The following is a 24,059-nucleotide window of genomic DNA, read 5'->3' as shown; positions in this document are numbered from 1 at the left end:
ACAAGCGTTTAATATTTCAGGCGCACGTTATTGACATTCTGGGTTTGCAGCGTATTAAAGAGTTATCTGTGTATAACCTCCGTCCCTTGACTGATACCGCACCTGCCAATCTGAGGGTTTTAAAAAGTTGAGGGTCAAAGACGCAGGCGATGCTCTGGAGAAAAAGCGTGATTCGCAATTGGCTCAGAAGTTTTGGCTTTTAATTTTTATGTCGGGAGTTGGTTGCAAAGTTACAAACGCCACACAGTTGTCGTCAACGCCGACAAAGCGCTCTATGTTGAGCCTGTCATTCCACAGGCAAAGATTTTCCATCAGCTGGTCTGGAAAGAGCAGCTTCAATGGAATGAGATAACCTGGATAACCTTCTGCGTACATTTTTCAATCCCTCAGCATTTTAGATTTGGGTGGTTCACGGGTTCTGTGACGCCAGCCTAGACGCGTGTCGCCCTCCTAAGGTTTTGACGGTGCCCAAGATAGAGTTATGTGGCGCTATTTTCTCAATTGATCAGTGAGATACAGCACCTTTAATTATTATCTGAAAGTTTCTTTATTTCGCCTAGCTCCACAACAGCTTTGTGCAATGGATACGTTTTTAAACTTCTACAGCGCACCATATCCCCGGGATTAACAGTGGCTGACTTCGTTGGTGGCACACGGATACTTCTTCGTTCAATTCAGAGAGTGCATTTGTGAACTGACTATAAGGCCCTTCGTGACGGAGAGCAGGCGCAGTCTTCGAGCTCGATTTCTTCGCTTGCACCGTTTCTGGATGAGCATGGATTGTTGCGCGTCGGAGGCCAACTTTCAAATTTATCACTTGATTTCAATGCGCGGCATCCAGTCATTCTTCCCGTCACAGATGTTGTAATTGTGCATTTCCATGAGCGGAATTTGCATGCTGCACCTCGCCCATTGCTTGCACTTATTCGCCATGAGTATCGACCGACTGGAGGACATAAGACAGTTGCAAATGTCGTAGATCACTGCTTCTACTTCAACATATCATGGCTTAACTGTCGAAGGAGCGAGTAAACCCGTCTTTCGCCTTTGCTGTTACAGGCGTGGATTTTTGTAGTCCGTTTGTTTGAGTAAGGTGTGAACGAGACCCATCAAATGCTACATTGCACTGCCGTGCACTTGGAGCTAGAGCAGGATTTATCGCACTCAAGCGATTCATTCTCACTCGCAGTCGGCCCAGGGAGAGTTGGTCTGATAACGCGACTAACTTTGTGGCAGCTAAGAACGAGTTAGAATAGGTGAAGAAGCTTTTTCTCGACGAAAAGCATCTGGAAGCAGTTCAGGAGTTTTGCGTAGTGGAACACAGCCACTGGCGCTTCATTCCCCCGCGCTATCCTCACTTTGGTGGGCTCTGGGTGGCTGCGGTGACGACAGCCAAACATCACTTCCAGTTTCTCGCTGTGCTTCGCTGACTTCAGAACACTCGTGTGCCATATCACTGCGATAGTGAACTAAAGACCATTGCTTCCCATTTTTGAGCATCCCGCCGACTTAGACGTGCAAACACCTGCGCATTTATTGGGAATGGCGCCTATTCGTACATTCGCACCACCAGATGTGACCGGACTGAATTTCAATAGTCTCGATCGCTTGCAGCAGGTCAACTTCCTTCAGCAGACGTTCTGGTTCCGCTGCCGGGAGGAGTACCTCACCCTTATTCAGGAGATGTTTAAATGGAAAACTGAGAAACCCGGTCTTACCGTCATCGACGTGATCCTTGTAAAGAACGAGAGCTTGCCACCCCTCAAGTGGCCACTGGGGAAATTGGCAAAGCTGATCGACGGAAAAGATTGCGTTCTCTGGGTAGCGAAGCTCAAAACTTCTACTGAGATCACCACAAGGACTATCGCAAAACTATGCATGCTACCAAAGAAGTATGGCTCTGCATTTATCTGCTTTTCAGAATTGCCAAGTTGAAAATAGGTATAAGATACACGGCTAAAAAAAAAACAGTACAAAACGAGGGGGAATGTTGTGAGTTGCTGCCGCGACCGCAACTGTACATTTATACTTAGTCAGTATGGCTCTCCCCGGAAGACGGCGCGTACATTGAGCGACAAAAAGTGTTTGCGAAAGAGACAGAAAATCTGCCTGAACGTGTCGTCGGGCGCTGCGTAGCGAGCGAAAATTGATTTATTACTTTTGGCTATAACAGTAGTCCCATCTGATAACATTTCGGCAATCTGGTATATATGTTCGTTTTCTATCACTGTGCGTTTTTAATTTTCTCGCATCTTTAAAATTGTGGATGCCAGAGATTTTAGTCTTTTCAAATACACTTGTAACAGTGACATATCACAGAAGACTGGATGCAAAATGTCGTTGCTCTAGCTCTTCTAGTCTCTGGGCAATAGGCACTCATAGGGGCGGACAGACGGCTATTGATGCTGATAAAGAATATATGTACTTTATGGGGTCGGAAACGCTTCCTTCTGGACGTTACATACATCCACTTTCACCACAAATCTAATATACCCCTAAACTCATTTTGAATATCGGGTATAAATACCATATTCACTTCTATCCATTACGCATCTGATTTTGCGATTTCCAAATATCGCGTCCATTATTCTCTGTGGGGAAGTGTTCAGCTCCTGGGATCTTGTCTTGTTTTATTGCAGATGAAGCACCATCCTTTGAAATGCCATCCGAAAACGCCAAATGTTGTAGTGCCGTCATTGCCATGTTGTTGGCAGGAACACCAAATTCCAATTGACGGTTGCGATCTTCGAGCCGAACTTCGAGACGATTTTCCACTTGTTGATGAGATCCTCATCTAGACGTGTGATCTCATGTTTGATCTATTTATCCAGACGCTGGAATTCTTTCGAGTTTTCTTGAAGTTTCTTCTTAACATTGACCCATTTCTCTTTTATTTATTAACACATGTCCCACCTTGACTATCACAAGATGGTACCAGATTTTTAGTAGAAGCCCAGCAAGATGTCCCAGAACTTAGTAAGTAGTCTAATATGCGTAACGTCTCTCCAAGGCATAGAAGGCAATGTCGTAGCAGATGAGTTGGCAAGGGCTGGATTTAAATATATTGGACGTTGATATTTAATAACGGCTCCATCAAGTGGGGAAATAAACTTTAAAATGTCAAGTTTTTGTGCAAGAAGGGAGTGGTTTACAGAGTCAAATGCATTACTGAGATCGGTGTAAGTAACATCCGTCTGTAAGTTTCCTTGTAAGCTTTTAATGATGAAAGAGGTGAACTCTAATAAAATTATGATATTTGATCGCCACCTTATAAACCTTTGCTGAGAACTGGTGGTTTAGAAAAAATGCACAAAGAGATCGGCAATTTCCTGATATTATTTGCCGACGTATTAAGAAATGATAGCGAGGATGGGTGTGTGGTCTATGATTAATGTTTACGAGGCAGTAAAACTATTTAGGGTTCTGGGAAACACGTATCCTGTATCTTGGTAGGTAATTCTTAGAGCTTTTAAAGTTAAGAACGGAGAAATTTGTCCGAGGTATTACATAGCGAGATAGACAATAACGAGATCCAACTTCTTGAAATCTAATAAACAGGCAGGCTCCGGATTTCACTTACTTTTGCGGATTAAGTTTTGTTTTTGTTGTTTAATTTTCTCATGGATTCTGGAAAAACAGAAACAGCTGACATGGTTGCTTCGAAAATATAGAGCGTGATACAAATGCCTTTATTTTTTCAATTGCTTGTTTTAAAGCAAAGCGACGGCAGAAAGTGAGCGATTTAGGAAGATTAAGACATCTTAGATACAACACCTGTATATTTAACACGTCTGACTAGCTGTGAGAATAGCATGCATATTGAAAATTAAATTGCTAATGTTCAAACAATTTATTTGTTGCATTAACATTTTGAATTAAATGTGGCGGGAAATAGCTGTCCTTACACGGATGTACTATTACGCGCATTTTACGAGCAAAGTCTGTGCTGCCAAAGATCCGATAACCAAATCAGGCTGCATCCGCTGTTCTCACAAAAGCTAAAAGAGCTTTTGTCCTCACTAATTATTTCCGAAAAAAAATTACGGTTGGTTAAGAAAAGATTATTTATAAAGAAGTCACGAGCTATATTGACCTGGTAATGGTGCCAGGTTTAATTTTAACGCATCAATAAGTCATTAATTTTTTCCCTTTGTAATTCAGATTTGTTTAGTTTTATCATTTCATTCGTTAATTTCGTCGAGAAAATGTTTTCGTTTTGAAAACGATGAAATCTTGCGGAATGTGAGAACGGGAGCAGCAGTGAACCAAGGGGGCTTTCCAGATCTAATCGGACAAGAGAGCTAGACAAAATAATCAAAAACTGTGTCAAACACATTGTAAACGATGGGGAACGTTGTGAGTTGCTGCTGCGACCGCAACTCTACATTTGTACCCGATACATAGTCAGTATGGCTACATTAAACGACAAAGAGTGCGTGCGAGAGAGACAAAAAAATCAGTCAGAACGTGTCGACGGGCGCTGCGTAGCCACTGCAAATTGATTTGTTACTTTTTTCTGTAATAATAATCCAATCTGATTCGGATTCGGCAAGATTCGGCAATCTGGTAGATATGGCCATTCTCTATGATTGTGCGTTTTTAATTTTCCCCTATCTTCAAAATCGTGGTTGCCACAGATTTTCGTCCTTTGTGTTGGCGGAAGGGGTTGGGGCGGTATTTTGAAACACACTTGTAACAGTGAGTTCTGCAGTGAAAAATTACAAATAGTTTTGTAACAGTGAGAGCTCTACAGTCAGGTCTAATAATCTCTGAGATCTGCGGATGCCACAGATTTTCGTCCTTTGTGGGGGCGGAAGTGGGCAGGTCGAAGTTTTGAAATACAATTGTACTTTTGTGAAGTATTTTCAATTGGCAAGTTGAAGGCACAAAAAACTATCATATAATCTTTATCTGCTAGCGACGAAAAACAGTTTTTATAGCGAACAGGTACTGCTCTTATTATAAGATTTCCGAAGACGGCGGAATATACGAGCATGTAGTGAAGATAGCAAAGGCGTGAAGAATCAGTTTTACATACAGGAATTGCAGTCCTTGTTGACCCTGGACTCGGAAAATTTTACGACGTGAAGTTTGAGTCCACTGTAATCAAAACCAGAAGTTTGAGTCGAACGGTAGTTTCTAAAGGGCTCGGTAAACGCAAGCTGCTGAGCTTACTGCGTAAATCTCTAGAGTTCTGATAAGTTACTGCAAGAGAAGAAGGTAGTTTTTTGTATCTGTGGAAGTAGAACGGGAAGATGAGGATGGAACTTTGGGCTGATTTTGATTGGGGAGAATTACGAGGTCCTATTCTTCAGCTTAGTCTTATAATCTTTCACAACCAAATAAGCTGCCAAAATTTTGCCAGAGCAAAAGGTTTTGAATTGAGTTAGATGCATATCTTAAGGAAAGCTATTTCTTTGGAATAATATAAATAAATGTAAACGGCTTAAATTAAACGGCTGTTATATTGCTTTGCATCATTTGACATGAGGTGTGGGGCAAGCCGTGAGATAAAAACATTGTCGCTTTGGTGGTACCCCCAACTGTGGTTTTGGTAATAACCTTTATTAATGGATAGATTGTTTGATGATTTCATATTTAAATAGGGAGCTAAAATATTTTTTTAGTAAAACAAAAACTGTTCAGGCAAATTAAAAGAAAATGCGGAGTGCAAAACAAGAACATGTCTAGTCACTACGAAAGAAAACAAAGAGCGTCATGCTCGGCGAGCATTGCACTGAACTGTCGGCAATCATGCGCTTAATCACAGGACATTGTCTAAAATTTTGGGGTGCACCCTACAATAAATTATGCCGAAGCTGCAGAGATGAGTTGCTTTTCTGCTCCTGCCATGCTCTCATTAATGAAAATGCAGAAATATCTACAATACGTTCAAGAAGAGTCGCAAACTTTATAAGAATGTCCGGATGGATAAGAATAAACTTCACGCGCCAGCGAAACAAATCCACCGGCCGACCCATCCCAAGTGTGTCAGGTTTCCCAATAACCTGCCATCCATCTCTCATCCATCTCCTAACCTAACCAAATCTTTTAATTATTACCAAATTCGACTATATATTCAGACAAGTTCAAAGTGCTTAAGCCGTACATTAAAAATAAACATTAGGGCTCCCGCAACCTCTAGCTGAAAGCCGAGCTGAAAATTTGAAAGCTCCGAAAAAACAAACGTACAGCACCGGTGCAAGTGGGCACATTGCTGACTTAGCTAAGCAAAAACTTAAAAAGCTCGCTCAGATCAGCTCAGCTTTGATTGATCGATCAAACATGTTTCTTCTTATCAGCAAGCTGAGAGCGGATTTCAATATTTTCTTCCTATGGCAACCATATGATATAGTGGTCCAAACATATTACACAATTTAGAACATTTTGGGTTATTATATTAAAAAATAAAGAATTTTTTTTAGAACAACTGGTTTACTTAGACACAGATGTCCGATCCAGCCAGTCCGACAAATGATTTTCGTAGTCATAATATAACGAGGGGGAACGTTGTGAGTTGCTGCGGACACCGCAACTCTACAGTTATACCCGATACTAAGTCAGTATGGCTCTCCTCCGGCAGACGCCGCTAATATTAAACGACACGACAAGGAGTGCGTGCGAGAGAGACAGAAAATCAGTCTGAGCGTGACGTCGGGTGCTGCGTGGCCAGTGCAAATTGATTTGTTCCTTTTGGCTATAAAAATGATCTGATCTGATCCAGATTCAGCAATCTGATATATATGATCATTATCTATGATTCTGCGTTTTTAGTTTTCTCGTATCCTCAATATTGTGGATGCAACAGATTTTCGTCCTTTGTGGGGGCGGAAGGGGGTGGGGCGAAATTTTGAAACAAACTCGTCTCGGTCCGATATATTAGGAGTGTGGATACCAAATTTGGTTGCTCTAGCTTTTATAGTCTCTGAGATCTAGGCGCTAATGTTTTACTCTAAGCAAAGCCGGCTATGCTACGTGTGTGTTAGAGAGAGACAGGGCGAGAAAAAATGAAATTGTTTTCTTGATTCTGGCTATAATAATTATACGATCTGGTTCAGATTTTGCACTCTAGAAAATATAGTCATCTTCTACGATTCTGCGTTTTTAGTTTTCTCGTATCGTCGAAATTGTGGATGCCACAGATTTTCGTCCTTTGTGGGGGCGGAAGTGGGCGGGGCAAAGTTTTGAAATATTCTTGTAGCAGTGACATATCACAGAAGTCTGGATCCAAAACATCGTTGCTCTCGCTCTTATAGTCTTTGAGCACTAGGCGCTGAAGGGGACGGACAGACGGACAGACGTACAGACGGACAGACGGACAGACGGACGGACGGACAGACGGACAGACAGACATGGCTCAATCGACTCGGCTATTGATGCTGATCAAGAATATATATACTTTATGGGGTCGGAAACGATTCCTTTTGGACGTTACACACATCCACTTTTACCACAAATCTAATATACCCCAATACTCATTTTGAGTATCGGGTATAAAAATGTGTGTAACAATTCGTTTGGATAATTGTTAACCGCAAATAATAGTTTAATAGATACAGACGGACACATATGTAGGTACCAGATTACCTTTCAAACCAGCTGACAGCCTGCGCACCCAACCAAACTCATTATGGCTTACAAAAGCTCAGATCTAAATTTTGAAAGCCTCTTCAGTACATTTTAGCTTTCTTCTCTTTCAGCTAGGAGCGTGGGCGAGCCCTAATTGCTTCTATGCAGTATATACTAATGTATGTGTGCATATATGTATGTATGTATGTATATGTCATCTGCAAGACGATCAAAGGTGCATAAGACGTGTTCCTCGAAGTGTTATAAGTACATTTAGTTTAAGCATTATATATATTTTATTTATATAAAAATTGTATATACATTAAGAATTAATAGAATTATTGTTTAATTGATATGTATACATACATATGTATATAAATACAACTTACATAGACGAAATATTTTGAATACAAAACGATATTATTTCATTTTGCATCAAATGCTATTCAGGTGTTGAACGATTAGGCACCAGCAGGAAAGGTATATACACGCGAACATACAAGTGCATGTATATACCTATACCTATATATATATATATATGTACATATTTTAAAAAGGTCATTAGCTAAACATTGAAAAAGCTACTAGTTTATAATATAGTGAACACGGTTTGATCTGCAGAAAGTAATGAAATTATTCGGATGCTTGCAGTCATTTCAAACATTCAGGGGAATACAAAAAATGTACACACTTATGTACATAAGTATGCAAATTAATTAGTGCATTTGCAGATGGCGAGCGAATTATGCACACTATGCATTAAAAGGCATTTTATACAAGAAGGACAGGTATCTTTTCGCTGGAGCTGGTAATGTATACAGAAAACGTTATATACCTACATATGTACCTATACATATGTACACATATGAATTAATGCACCAGTGTGGGAATAAGTAGGAATAGTCAAAATTTTACCGAATGTTGGCATTATCATACAATTGGACGCTGGCAGTGCTTTTTTTAGGATAATGTGCTTATATATACATACATACAGATGTGTATCTGCATTCATATACAGGTACAAATATGTTTGGAAGGTTTGTACACACTATACAATCAGTAGGTGTCGTGTTTGTTTAAAGTTTACATGTATAATTTTGTAGTGTCGTGTTTCAGTTAGATGAGCAGCAGCATTAAACTTGGTCTTTTTGGGTGTTGCTGGCATGTATGTGGCATTGCCTAATTTATGGGTATGGGTGGGGTGTGATCGCCACATGTAGGAAAACCTGGAGGCACGGGTGGCAGATCAGCGTTAGTGCCGACCTGCAAAATTAAATTCATACCAATAACGATGTGGAATAGAAAATGACAGTGAAAAAGCCAAAAGCCTGAAGAAAAGAACGCATCATTAGTTTTTTTTGCATAGCAATGTTTACCATAACCAAAAAACTTACCGGGATTGTCGGCCCTAAAACGGAGCACGACATAGCCATTGTTTGGCACCGCAATCGTATCCTTAGTCGGTGGCAAATTATACTGTCTGTGTAAAAGTCCCCGTCTGTCTAAGTCTAACGCGTGCTTTAAGTTAATTTTCTTTACTGACGAATCGGGCGATCGGCCAATTCCAATAACACTGAACCCGTATCCGTGCAAGTGAAATGGATGCGACAAGTTTGGTTGTTGCACTACAAAAAACAAAGTGTGACAAACAAAATCTTAAGGCATTTATTAGAGCTACTTACCTTCGTCCACCAAAACAACTTCCACAATAGCATTAAGCGGTATATCGATCTTATGAGTGCACATGCAGTTCGGACCACAGTCGGCTGGTCGATTATCGCCGTTGCAGAATTGTTCTGGGTTAATATCATTATACTGCGATGTGAGTGGCGCTGGTGCAGATAGGTAGGAGATTTCGTCGATAAGCGAAATCACATGATCTCCCGTGGGTGCCACTGTAATTTGTTTAATTAGATCGTTCAATTTAGCTCTTGTATTTCTTACCCAAAAATCTATTATATGTGTTTGGCTGGAAAAGATCCTCCGCACGGTATACGAAGAATCGGAACGGTAGAAAAATCTTCACGTCTGGCTTCTCTGCCAAAATGCCACGATCTATTTCAAGGGCGTTTTTCAGTTGACTTACGCATATGGCGTCGTTCCGTTGACGGTTGCATTGAGCATCCAGAGGATTCATGACCTTTTTTGTCGTATTTGTCGTTCGTAAAGTTTTACAATTATTTGTGTTGTTTTTTTATTTACAGGTGCAATAAGAAACAGTTAAGTCGATTTGAAAGTGTCGGTATTTTACACGGTTGAGATTTTGAAAAAAAGAATATAGAAAGATATTACATATTACATTATATTTTAAGTGCGATCTATTTTTAATTTCCTTTCTACAGTAGTTGTCTCTCATTTGTATTGGCCAAAGATAGGGAAATTTATATGCATACATGATTTAAACGTTGCAAAATACTTATTTACATAATAATTTTCGTAACCCAGTGTATTTAATTGATTTTTTTTTTTAAATAATATAAATAATAATAATTACTGTGTATATGGTATCAGATTATTTAGTCAGTGCCCGTCTATATATTTAAAAGTCAACAAGGAACTACCTACATATTTATACTAAGATATTCTATACACAATTCTATACAACCCCATAACCCCAATATTGATCAACAAATTACCAAAATATCCAACTTTAGTAAAATTAAACCATGTTATGGGTACTTACCACGCCCTGAGGTATTCCTACATCGTATGTTGGGGGCGCCGACGCAGGCTGATATGGACCACGGGCGTATCGAAGAATGGCAAGCTGTTGAGCACGACGGATGCCGCACTCACCAAGGCCACGTAATTGTATCCAATATGCACCTACGGGCTGATCCGCAGTGATAACGAAATCGTATCGCTCGCCTTAAATTACAAGTTAATGCAGAGAAAAGTTATTGTTGCTATCAGTTGTTTTTGAGTATATATAGTAAAATATTCTATACTATAGGAACTCGATGATGATTTTATGTTGATGCTGATTATGTCTGAGCTAGCTAGTATTTCTGCTTACCTGCAAAATGGAATGCTGTTCGAAACGGTCAGAAAAGTGAAAGGCAATTTGTACATACATCTAATGCATGCATGTATATACATACATAGGTAAATATATGTATATACAAACACACACGACCAATCAGATAGATAGTTAAAACTTCAACGAGTATATATTGACTAATTTAAATACCCCAAGGACACCAGGACATTGACTGATTACACTACTCAACACTGCATTTCCGCTGTGAACCAAACCAACTTTTTCTGATAGATTTGGGGGCTTAACAACATTTAACAATATTTTTTCCAACATTTTTGGAAAAATATACCATCAAAAATTTTAAATTTGAAAGTTTAATATTTTGTAGACTATAAGCTTAAGCTACAAAGTGTTTGGGTAAGATCTGTAGCTGAATTTGTCAAATGTCTGTTTTATTCACTGTTGTGCATGTATTAATGGTCAAAAATATTTACTGCATTTTTTTTTTCTTATTCTAAAAAATCTAAGATTTACAATATCTAAATTAAATTTTAATATAAGCTACTATTCCTTCAAAAAATTAATTAGTTTTAGTGCGCCTATTCTAGTGACAAAGAAAAAAGTACCTTATTTAACACAGCTTTAAGAAACTGTTTAAAAAAACATTATTTTGCGAAATTTCTCTTTTTTTTCAAAAAACATACTTGAAGAATCATTAAATAACCAAGGTTTTTACTTATCAACTTTTTTTCAGTTCTTTAAAAATAAAAAGTTATAATTCAAATTTTAATGCAAGAATGGGTGCGTCTAACCTATTGACGAGCAGTGTACTTAAGTTATGTGGCAAAAGAAGCACTACCTCTAAAAAAACAGTAAAAATATACCAGACTTAAAAATTCTTTAAAAAATTAAACCAAAAACAAACAAAATTATTATGAAACATTTTGAAGGCCCCAAATCAACCAAAAACGAAGGGGAACGTTGTGAGTTGCTGCGGAGACCGCAACTCTACATTTATACCCGATACTTAGTCAGTATGGCTCTCCTCCGGCAGACGCCGCGAATATTAAACGACACGACAAAGAGTGCGTGCGAGAGAGACAGAAAATCAGTCTGAGCGTGACGTCGGGCGCTGCGTAGCCACTGCAAATTGATTTCTTGCTTTTGGCTACAAAAATGATCCGATCTGATCCAGATTCAGCAATCTGATAGATATGGTCATTATCTATGATTCTGCGTTTTTAGTTTTCTCGAATGTGCAATATTGTGGATGCAACAGATTTTCGTCCTTTGTGGGGGCGGAAGGGGGTGAAATATACGTTTTATAGTGAGATCTAACAGAAGTGCGGATACCAAATTTGGTTACTCTAGCGTTAATAGTCTCTGAGATTTGTGGATGCCCCAGATTTTTGTCCTTTGCGGGGGCGAAAGGGGGTGTGGCGAAATTTGGACACAAAACGGTCAAGGTCCGATATCACAGGAGTGTGGATACCAAATTTGGTTGCTCTGGCTCTTATAGGTTCTGAGATCCTTGAACTCATATTTTGCAATTGGCAAAACCGACCATGAAACCTGTGTGTTAGAGAGAGACAGAGCGAGAAAGAATGAAATTGTTTTCTTGATTTTGGCTATAATAATTATACGATCTGGTTGAGATTTTACACTCTAGAACATATAGTCATCCTCTACGATTCTGCGTTTTCGGTTTTATCGTATCTTTAAAAATGTGGATTCCACAGATTTTCGTCCTTTGTGGGGGCGGAAGTGGGCGGGGCGAAGTTTTGAAATATTTTTGTAGCAGTGACATATCACAGAAGTCTGGATCCAACACATCGTTGCTCTAGCTCTTATAGTCTTTGAGCACTAGGCGCTGAAGGGGACGGACAGACGGACGGACGGACGGACGGACAGACGGACAGACAGACAGACAGACAGGGCTCAATCGACTCGGCTATTGATGCTGATCAAGAATATATATACTTTATGGGGTCGGAAACGATTCCTTCTGGACGTTACACAGATCCACTTTTACCACAAATCTAATATACCCCAATACTCATTTTGAGTATCGGGTATAAAAAGTCCGATCGGTTCACAGCGGAATATAATTTTGAATTATTTTTCATTCATATACAATAGAGTACATGAGCTGAGAATGTAAAATTTGGCTATTTTGCTGGTAAAAGATCGATTCTTTTTACCCTTTGCTCTTTTTGAGTATCGTAGTAGTAAATTAGTGGTGATCCATAGCCGAATCGATATAGCCGTCTGTCTGACATGTCTGTCCACCCGTCTGTCCGTTCGTCCGTCTTGTTTGAGGCCTTGTTTTCAGGGACTATAAAAGTTAGAGCAACCAAATTTTGTATCCAGACTCCTGCGATATCACACTGTCACAAATGTATTTCGAAACTTTTCCACGTCCCTTTCCGCCTCCTTAAATAACGAAAATCTGTTGCATCCACAATTTTGATGATACAAAAAAACCAAAACGGAAAATGTCATCAGAGACCATATCTATCAGATTGCCGAATCTAGATCAGATTACTAATTCTCTCTGTTTCTTTCTCACAAATTCTTCGTCTTGCAGTGTGCGCCTTTTGGCGGAGCGGATCCATACTGATTCAGTACAAAAAAACCAAAAACGGAGAATATTATCAGAGACCATATCTATCAGATTGCCGAATCTAGATTAGATTACTAATTCTCTCTGTTTCTTTCTCACAAATTCTTCGTCTTGCAGTGTGCGCCTTTTGGCGGAGCGGATCCATACTGATTCAGTTTTAAATGAAGCGTCGCGGCCTTAGCTGCTACTCACAACATTCCTGCTCGCTTATTTATTTTATGTGACAGTCTGAAAATGAATAGACGATCGGATTCTACGAATTCTATCTTCGATTGAATTGAATCATTTGGAATTTTTTTTTCCTAACATATGTCAACTAACATATATGAAACATTTTTTTTAATATACAACTTAACGTACCTGAGAAAGAAATGATTGTGTTGACGTCAACAGGATGAACAGGTTCACCATCAGTCGCAATCACAGTCATGCCATGACCCTCGATCGTCACTTGAGCCGGACAGACGGAGGCAAACGCATTTATCATACGGAAACGGTAACGACGACCTGGTGTAATAGTAAATATTTCCAGCGGTGTATTGGTCATGAAACCAGTGTTGGGGTCGCGGAACTGACCCTTGCCATTAATCAGCATTGATTCAGGATCTTGACCTGTGTTGACGGCCAGACGTCCAGGATAGCGTTCTGCCGCATCCTCATGCAACCAGTCGCTGATAAGCATAATGTGAGTGGTCAAATCGAAATCATATAGATGCGAGTTTGGGTCTCTAGAGGGCGGCTGACGTACGACAACGCTTCCGTAAAGTCCATCCAGTTTCTGAAGGCCTGTGTGGGCGTGCCAGAAGTGTGTGCCAGCATTTCCTGTCCACTGGTAACGGAAGGTATTACCTTGCTGAATTGGGCACTGAGTGACGAATGGGACGCCATCATAGTACTGCGAACCACGTTGCCATATACCGTGCCAATGGATGGTGACTTCCATTCCCTCCATATGGTTCTCCACGTCAATGACAACCTTATCGTTTTCGCACACCTGAATGCTGGGTCCAGGTATCATGCGATTCGCTGTAAGTATTCCACGCTCAACGCCATCAGCTAAGACACATTGGCAATGACTCCAAACAGTGTTCGTTGCGTTTGGCGTGCATACCTGGCAAGCGCTGTATGAAAGAATAAGAAAGAGAAAATAAACAGCTTAAAGAAAATGTAGTGGTCTAATTGATATTTTGACTGTAAAGTACCCTATAGCAATTTTTTTTTTTGTCCACTAAATATAGAAACTACTAATAAGTGTTCACTTTTCACTTGCAGATGGTATTATGGTTTTGACGAGATGGATGCTTCAGCACAAATACGCTATAGGGATTCTCGTATGGCAGCTTTATTGGTATATTGTTCTAACATTTTTTTTTTTTACATATACACTTCGACATAGACCGATAAAACTAATATATGTATGTATCTAATAACTGGCATACTTGTAAGAACGATATTCCGAAGAAGCATTATTGCAAGGGCATCAAAAAGCTTCATAATAAAGAAAATTTGTATATCCGTTAGTTATTCGTGTATTAGATTTAGATTCGTTTATATGTATATAACAGCCAAAAGAAACCGTTTCCGACCCCATAAAGTATACGTATATTTATTTTTTATGAGCATCAGCACCTGAGTCGACATAGACATTTCCGGCTGTCGATCCAACCCTCCCTCCCTCTTGTTCATCGCCTATATATCATATTACTTATGTATAAGAGTATGAGTAACCAAATTCTATGTCCAGACTTTTGGGATACGAGTATCAACCTGAACCTGCACAGAAAGGGCAGACTTTCCAATCCAAATTTAATAATTACCGGATAATATGCATATCATATAACTGTTACCATAATACCATAGTCTGCAAGAGTAGAACACATTTTCTATCCCAGAATCTATCATTCCTTATCGTGGGTGTGATTAGAAATCAAGAACTAACTATTTTATGATCAGTACTTACGCGCCCAGCACGGTGTAGTATTCCAAAGTAAAGTGATAGTAGCATATTCTAGGCGGTTCGCCTTCGCGACAAGCACGAGCACATTCGTCCGGCGCAGAAAGAGCAGGATTGCGTCGCAGTTCAGCAGTCGCACTTGTAGAAAAATCTAAGTGACGGAATGGTGACTTTGGATTGGGCTCAACTACGGTTCCGGTGATCTTGTTGACTGGATAACGTGCGGAGTTCGGCAGGCTTCCGCGGGAGTTCAGATAGCCACTACCAGCGGTCAAGGATGGGTTACCGCTGGTAGCCCCTGCCACAGGCACTCCAGGCCCCAAACTATTACTATTCAGAGGTACAGGGCGTGAATGCCCGGCACTCAAAGAGGGGTGGGTCTGTACAAGGCCATGTGTTGCCGAATAGAAGGGCGATTCGAAGGGGGTCGAGCTGCTGGGTGTGGCCACGTGCTGCTGCCAATAAGAGCCGGAGGGCGTGAGGTCCGATTGACTGTCTGAAAAAAACCAACGAAAAAAAAATTTAATTGAAATAAATTTATATACAAAAAACTGCATATCTTAGTAAAACGGATAAGCAGATCTTTGTTGTGGGGCACATCATAAAATTCGTGTTCCATTAGGTGCAAATAGGCCACCAATTTCAGTACCCGCTTAAGCTTGTGAAATCTAGGAGTTCAATCTGCTCAAAGATTACGCAACTCTGAGGTGATTTGTACCCAGTGGCATGTCTTATACTTGCTCTGTTCGCAGAACAAAATTACGATCGGCGACGTTGTGAGCTGCGGCAAGGGCCGCGGATATTCTTTTATACCCGGTTTTCAGACAGTATGTATGTGATTGCAATATATTTTATACGTATTTATATGTAAGCGCCGATAGCTCTCTCTCCATCTCCCTTTGAAAATAAACATTATATAGGGGATTTCACAGAAGCCTACACACAAAATTTTGTGAGTCTAGCTCTACCTGTTATTGTCTCTGAGACCGACAAGGCTATATCGAACGGCAATTTATGCTGATCAAGAAAAAATATATGTTATGACGTTGGAAACGCTTCCTTCTGTGTGTTGCTCTCATTGCTTTCCTCCACAAAAAGAATATATACATACATCAAACTTAATGATAAATTTTTCTTTACTTTACAGTTGTCATATTCAAATCATTAATTAACCCTTTGACTACCTCTTCCCATTGTGTGCAAGGTCTCTTGAGATAATTGCCTGCTTACACCCTCTGAACATACTCGTACATATCATATGTGTGTATTAGTTGTATTGTAAAAATATTTATAAAGTCTTTTTTATACCCGATACTCAAAATGAGTATTGGTATTGGATTTGTGGTAAAAGTGGATGTGTGTAACGTCCAGAAGGAATCGTTTCCGACCCCATAAAGTATATATATTTTTGATCAGCATCAATAGCCGAGTCGATCGGGCCCTGTCTGTCTGTCCGTCTGTCCGTCCGTCCGTCTGTCCGTCCCCTTCAGCGCCTAGTGCTCAAAGACTATAAGAGCTAGAGCAACGATGTTTTGGATCCAGACTTCTGTGATATGTCACTGCTACAAAAATATTTCAAAACTTCGCCCCGCCCACTTCCGCCCCCAACAAAGGACGAAAATCTGTGACATTCACAATTTTAAAGATATGAGAAAACCAAAAACGTAGAATTGTAGAGAATGACCATATCTTTAAGACTGCGGAATCTGAATTGGATCGTATTATTATTATAGCCAGCATCAAGAAAACAATTTCATTTTTTCTCGCCCTGTCTCTCTCTAACACACACGTAGCATAGGCGGCTTTGCTTAGAGTAAAACATTAGCGCCTAGATCTCAGAGACTATAAAAGCTAGAGCAACCAAATTTGGTATCCACACTCCTAATATATCGGACCGAGACGAGTTTGTTTCAAAATTTCGCCACACCCCCTTCCGCCCCCGCAAAGGACGAAAATCTGGGGATATTCAAAAATCTCAGAGACTATTAAGGCTAGAGTAACCAAATTTGGTATCCGCACTTCTGTTAGATCTTACTATAAAACGTGTATCTCAAAATTTCGCCCCACCCCCTTCCGCCCACACAAAGGACGAAAATCTGTTGCATCCACAATATTGCACATTCGAGAAAACTAAAAACGCAGATAATGACCATATCTATCAGATTGCTGAATCTGGATCAGATCAGATCATTTTTATAGCCAATAGGAACAAATCAATTTGCAGTGGCTACGCAGCGCCCGACGTCACGCTCAGACTGATTTTCTGTCTCTCTCGCACGCACTCTTTGTCGTGTCGTTTAATATTAGCGGCGTCTGCCGGAGGAGAGCCATACTGACTTAGTATCTGGTATAACCGTAGAGTTGCGGTGTCCGCAGCAACTCACAACGTTCCCCCTCGTTTTTATTATAATTAAATTATTCGAATTAATGAACATTTTTTTCAAGTGTATTGTAGTAGTAACTTCCTTTCCATAAGGATTTAATTTTTAGTTATGTATATATTTTCTACAGTGTACATTTATAATATAGTATATTAGAAAGTGTACGTATAGCCATATCTTAAACGGCTAATTTATTTTCGAAGCATAAGAACTAAAATCTCTTAAAAAATTTCAAATTACTTAATTCAAAATATTAACATATTGTTATAACTTACATATGTACATATATCAAAGTGTGAGATAATTTAACATATTTTTTTAAATGGTAACATTTGCTTTTCATTGTATTCGAGTAGAAAGTAGAGGCATTCGCGCTCAGGAATTTCGAGCGTATTTTCAATGTCGGATAAGGCAGGTGAACAGTTTCAATGGAGCAACGGCCATGTACTTTCAAGTCTATTGTTGTCTGTCTTGATTTAAATTTAAATGCATGCATTTCATATACTCGTACTCTGTTACGTATGCTATACTCACAAAAAAGCAAAGGCCGAACCTTAAATTATAAACTACAAATCTTTTGAGAGCCTCAGAGTGAAAGTTTATCGGTAATTCATTTATTTTCCAGAAATGACTTTGGCTCTAAAATATATATATTATGTATATTATGTATATTATGTATTATGTATATAGAAATAGACCATGAATGATTTACAGCTTCTAATGGTGTTAATGCGAAACGAATTTCATCTATAAGGTGTATGCAAAGAGCTTGAATGTTGGGACTGTCCGGTTCGAATAAAGTAAGTTTTAACTGAAATTTGTGGCTATTCGTTTGGGTTATAGCCACCAAGGTCAGCTTACGTTGGCCGCGCCTTGTAGACTTTTGTGCTGGTTCAGTCGGTAAAAGTTTAAATTAACTTTCACTTTGGCGCTGTAAAGAATTACTCAAAAAATCTAGTATGATTTTCGTTTTGTACACTTGTAGGGTGACTGGAAGAAGTAAGCGTCTTTGACGCTATAAAGTATATATGTATGTATGTGCGAGTATTTACATATTATGAATTTGTTGTATCATCAACAGCGGCGTCTGTATAGCTATACTTTTTTTTTTGAAGACATATATGTACGTATGTATGTACACATGAATGAACATACATATATGTATACAAGAGGCGAAAATAGAAACAGTGTATTCAGTTTGTGCTCCCTGGTATTCTTGCTTCTCGTTAAGGTGCACGTGCGAGGAGTTGTGCATGCTTGCATGCTTCTCAGTTGCTGTTTACTCACTCAAGCAAACAACTTTCATGTTGAGAAACAGAGTTGCACACATTCTTTTGGCGATCTAATGTTGATACAACAAACTTATGTAGATAAGATGTTCTTCGAGCTTCAATGTTAACAATTTTCGTTTACGTTTTTACGTATGCATGTAATGAATCTTTGAATGAATTCAGCTTTGGTACTAATAGAGGATTTTAATAATAACGGATTTTGATATTAAATAATATGATTTCATTATTTATTTTATCTTTAAAGTACTTTAAAAGTTCTTCAGGTGTGTTATCCCTTATAAAAAAATCGCCGCCCGTTTTCGATGATCGTTATATCGTCTGACTTAGGGGAAAGTATAACAAATAATTAATGTCTTTCAGGTTCAAAGATTTGCCTTTCCAAAACCATACAACTTTGAGTTATGAAACTTTTGAGCTTTTTGGGTATTTTTTTGTCTTTTATTATTATGCCAAAGCACACTAACACAATACAATACATAAAGCTGTTGTTTTTGCGGTTCAATTGTGGTTTGAATACTATAGCTATATAACTGCCACTAAGGTTTTCTACTTTACCAATATACCTGTGTGAAAAAAAATAACCATATCTGACCCTATATGTATATATGACACTATATTTTAATCATCCTAAAAAGCATAGTCCATACAGCCATATCCGTCTCTTTCTGTGCCGCCTGTTTTAATGCTCTGGTACATTCTTCCTATGGCAGATTATTAAATAGCCGTTATCTACAGTGATCTCATTTGTCTTAATAAAATTCAAACAAAAATTCCAAACGTATGTTTGGACTATATTTTTAAATAATAAGCAATTTTAATTGGAGATACTATTATATATTGGTGTAATATTACAAGCTTGAATCTATGTACATACATATGTACATACATATGTATATATGAATACTGCGTGCAGCAAAAAGATGGAGCTATAAGCCAAAAAATGTTACGACTGAGAGGCCATTTCCCAACAAATTATAAAAAATACATATGTAAAACTATATATATATATATTCCAAAAAGTCTAATTGTATGAATATGCGATATTTAAGGCAACCTTGCAATAAAAATTTCTTTGCGATAATTGAAAAGAAATGAAGAATTGGTCAAAAGGTGATTCCTGAGCTCGGGTGAGGAAGCATCGTTACGTAGCTGGATCTCAGGCTCTCTCTCACAGTGCGGCTTAGTTACGTTTCACACGGTTTGCACTCTAAGTGAACCAACAGAGAGTCAGAAAGTGCCATGCATTAGCCAGAATATAAGCGAATATGTTGAAAATTTATTTGATGAATTAATGTCTGTATAAAGTACAAACACAACAGCCAATTAAAGCATAAAAAAGCGAAATATGATGGAAATGAAAAAGTGATACTATTGTGAAATCTGCAGCAATAGCGCAGCACCGACATTACCGACAGCATCGGTGAATAAATGATCAAAAATAAAATGAAATTATAGCTGCTTCAAAAGCCATCGCAATGAGACCGTAACGATTTTCCTTAACAGTACGAGTATCGTTGTGGTCGTCGTTAATATGTAGCTGTACATTTTAGTTGGCACTAATATTCTTAACAAAAACTTCAAATCAAAAATAAGAAAAAACATTTTTAATCGTACATATATGCTAGAGTAATAAAAGCAGATTTTGAGCGTTATTAATGAACGTCTTACCAAAATTCGTTGTCATTGGATCAGAATGAAAACATATTTCTATTGTAGCAGGATCTGTCGACTCTCAGACATAAAATATGTACATATGTATGTATATACACAATTCACAATTTCTTTAAATTTCCAACCAAAACTTTTTATACCCGACATTCAAAATGAGTGTGGGGAAAATGGATGTGTGTAACGTCCTGACAGAAGCGTTTCCGAACCCATAAAGTACATATGTATATTTTTAATCAGCATCAATAGCCGAGTCAATAGAGCCATGTCCGTATGTCCGTCCGTCCGTCTGTCCGTCCCTAAGAGCGCCTAGTTCTCAGAGACTCAGATTGCGGAATCTGGATCAGATCGGATCATTATTATAACCAAAAGCAACAAATAAATTTTCAGTGGATACGCAGCGCCCTACACTGATTGATTTTCTGCCTCTCTCGCACACACTCTTTGTCGTTGAATGTTAGCGCCGTCTGGCAGAGGAAAGCCATACTGACCAAGTGTCGTTTTTATAATTGTTTTGTGTCTATAGTATGAAAAAAAATGTGTGTAAATAATTGTTGGTTTGGTCTAGTACTATGTTTTTAACATCTTACAAAGGTTTGGATTGCATTTTGTGACCTGAAAAGAATTAGGTGCTCAAATAAAAGCATGCATTTAATCCGATCGACGGAATGTAAAGCCTTTCAACATTTTTGTGTCCAAAAGTCACTACTTAATGCCTTACCACCTTACTTGTTATGATCGAAAAATTATTTTTTCTATTTATTAGCTACCTATAGTACTTAATTTCCAATATTATTGAAACTTGGGACTACCGACAGTACCTGGTACTCAGTTTATACATTTGTATGTAATTCTATGATTTATGTAACTTATACGATATATACTGCACGCCGTTTACCCCCTTTCCACCTAATGAGAAATATTATTGTTGTTTCCATACCGTCTATTACATATCTCGATGTTTTTTTTTACCCACCGACGAAGTACCATTATATATCGTTATATATCCCTCACGACATCAGGGGGCGTCACACTGGTAGGGGAATTCTTTCTATAATATCCGATCGGAAAGTAGTTCGTTAATCTAGTAGACAATCTCTATGATTTTGACTTTTTGGTTCTTTTGTATCTTCGAAATTATAGACGTTACAGATTTTCGCAATTTTAGGTCTGTGGAGGTCATTGAAAAATTTTGAGATTCACATGAACAGTATGAACACAAAAATTTCCTTGCTGTGGCACTTATAGTTTCAGAGATCTAGCGGCGCTATCGCCCTAGGCTGACGGACGAACGGACATGGCTATATCAACTCAGCATTTGATGTTGATCTAAATCTGTTGATCGTCCTTCCATCTGGTTGTTCTAATAATCTATCTTACGTTGTAAGTTGAATATATCTTGTACTCTTTGAGTACATAGTATACTGTTTTACGATTTGGTCGTATAATATCCCAATCCCATTTTGAGCTGGGAAATACTTTCATGCATTATAAAATGTAAACCATTTTATAATAAGGATAGTCCAGAATATCGATCGTATCTATGTTAGCTATATGATATGACTTAAATGACAGGGATAAAAGGGAAAAGATGTTGAGCACGTTTTTGATATTGGGATGACTTTGTCATTTAGATGACGTACTCTTAGGAACGGAGCGATGTGCAAGGGCATTTGAAACTTCAGACGCCGAAGCTGGCCTATCTTTATTGTTCAAGTTTCACTAGTTTAGCTAGTTCTACTTTAACAAACATTTTTTTTGGGTCCCACGTTGGGACCCATGCGAACTTTTCTCAAGATATGAGTAAGTTCAGAGAAGTTGCAAAATATTGCAACAAGAAACACGTAGAAAACATACCTTTGCAACACCCCTGTGGTGTGATCTCGTATCACCGACCGAGTAAAATCATCTGATAAAATTTGGCTTCGATTTCTCCTGGAATCTATAAACGATCGGGCAAAAACGTGAAAAAAATATTTTCCCAGATAGCACTATGCAACACCACATTTCTGCTGTGAGCCAGCGGATTTTTTTATATATGTGGTGCTTTGATGTGTAATGATATTTTTTCTAAATGTTTTTTTTTTTGTAAATCTGTGTTTTTGTTTTACTGTTTTTATTAGAGGTTCTGCTTTAGTTTTTCTTCTTACTGTTTTACCGTTAAATTCCGTTACGTTCCGTTACTGCTATAAATATAAAATTGTGGTATTTTTTTTATAAAAAAGTAGCACAATTTATCGGTAAAACGGTAGAAAACGATACCTTAAAGGACGCCAATCTAATTAATGTACCTATACATGAAAAATATGAAAGCCCAAAACTTTTTCCGAGTTTTCAAAGCTAAAATTAAAAAAAAAAATCTAAAATACATAGTGCAAAAAATTATTCATTGTGATTTTTAAAGTCTAATATTTTCAGACGGTAAGCTGAAGCTACAAAGTGTTTGAGTCCGATTTATAGCTGCATCAGATTTTCAGAATTGCAAAGTTCAATACAACCAGGCGTATTATAATGAAATAATGTGAAAAAGATACAAAAATTCTGAAAAAAAACAGTTACAAAATACCAGTTTAAAAAAAAAAAAAAAATTGAAAAATTCTCAGGGGAAGAAAAAGTTGAATTTTGTTGCCTATTGTAATCATACCAGGCGGTCACATATGTGTTTAATAGAGGTAATGAGAATTTGTGCGCCGCGCATTTGCCCATTCTTGCAAGATAATGGGCTCGAAATTATTTAAATTATCTATTCGTATTAGTACAACTATTTTGGAGCTAGTATTTACATACTTTCAGAACGTTTTAATCGTTCAGTTTAAGATCAATTTAAAATTATTTTTGACTTGCATTCCAAATACTAGCCGTGCTCTCGGTCAACTGCGTTAGTTGTGGAGGTACTAAATCGTTTTTTGAGAAGAAAGTTGGTTTCGCTCACGTAAGTAAATGTGTCATTATTACTAGGTGTTGCAAGTACTCACATGTTTACATATGTAACAGTACATACATATAGAGTACATATATATGTAGCTTGCTGTCAATTGCAAACGTTGTGGGTTGTGGGCTAACAAGATCAGTCCACGTAGTAGACAAAGTAAATTGCGATTAAGATTTGTTTTTCATTTGCTAAGGTTCGTTGGTCGTAGAGTCTGGTTGGTTAGTTTGCGGTCGGTTTTATATTAGTTTATTGCAAAAATGTTTTGGCCCGTACGAGTGACTGCAACAGCATTACTAGTTTCTCGTTTCTTGTCGTATTAGCTTTAGCGTCAACGAGTTTTTCTGCTCCATTTCGTTGAGCTCTACACAAAGCTTGTTGCACACATACAAACATTAGCTTACTTTTGTACATACAAATGTTCATGTAACTGTTCATGTATTTCATATACAGATGCAGTGTCGACTAGTTTGCTCCATAATGCTGTCTCTCTTTTTGTGGGTTATTTGGACTGGCTCGGGCCGCGTTGAATTTGACACAAATTATTTCAGCACAGTAATCAAGAATCCACATGGAGCTGTCACAACAAATCGAAATTCTTGAAAGGAGCCTCACAAAAATTATTTGCCACCTAATCAGTAACCTCAATAAGCATCAGGAAAC

General features: G+C 38.4%; 1 protein-coding gene across 5 annotated transcripts in view; it reads right to left on the bottom strand.

The window, feature by feature from the left end:
- LOC108157939 (laccase-1) overlaps nt 1–24,059 on the bottom strand; it is an 83,966-nt gene that overhangs the window by 4,743 nt on the left and 55,164 nt on the right. For 4 of the 5 annotated variants that reach the window (XM_033390889.1, XM_033390886.1, XM_033390888.1 and 1 more), the window contains exons 2-4: nt 15,133–15,622; nt 13,533–14,293; nt 10,253–10,437 (exon numbers count right to left, since the gene is read on the bottom strand). In XM_033390889.1, the coding sequence (XP_033246780.1) occupies nt 10,253–10,437; nt 13,533–14,293; nt 15,133–15,622 (1,436 nt within the window). Of the gene's footprint in view, nt 1–7,943; nt 8,898–8,963; nt 9,195–9,251; nt 9,465–9,513; nt 9,710–10,252; nt 10,438–13,532; nt 14,294–15,132; nt 15,623–24,059 lie in introns of those variants that run through there. The other variant, XM_033390887.1, reaches the window with a different exon arrangement.

The sequence above is a fragment of the Drosophila miranda genome, chromosome 3, assembly GCF_003369915.1.
Source record: "Drosophila miranda strain MSH22 chromosome 3, D.miranda_PacBio2.1, whole genome shotgun sequence".
Lineage (NCBI taxonomy): Eukaryota > Metazoa > Arthropoda > Insecta > Diptera > Drosophilidae > Drosophila > Drosophila miranda.
Note: the sequence above shows the minus strand (reverse complement) of the source record. Positions and strands in the feature narration are given on the sequence as shown.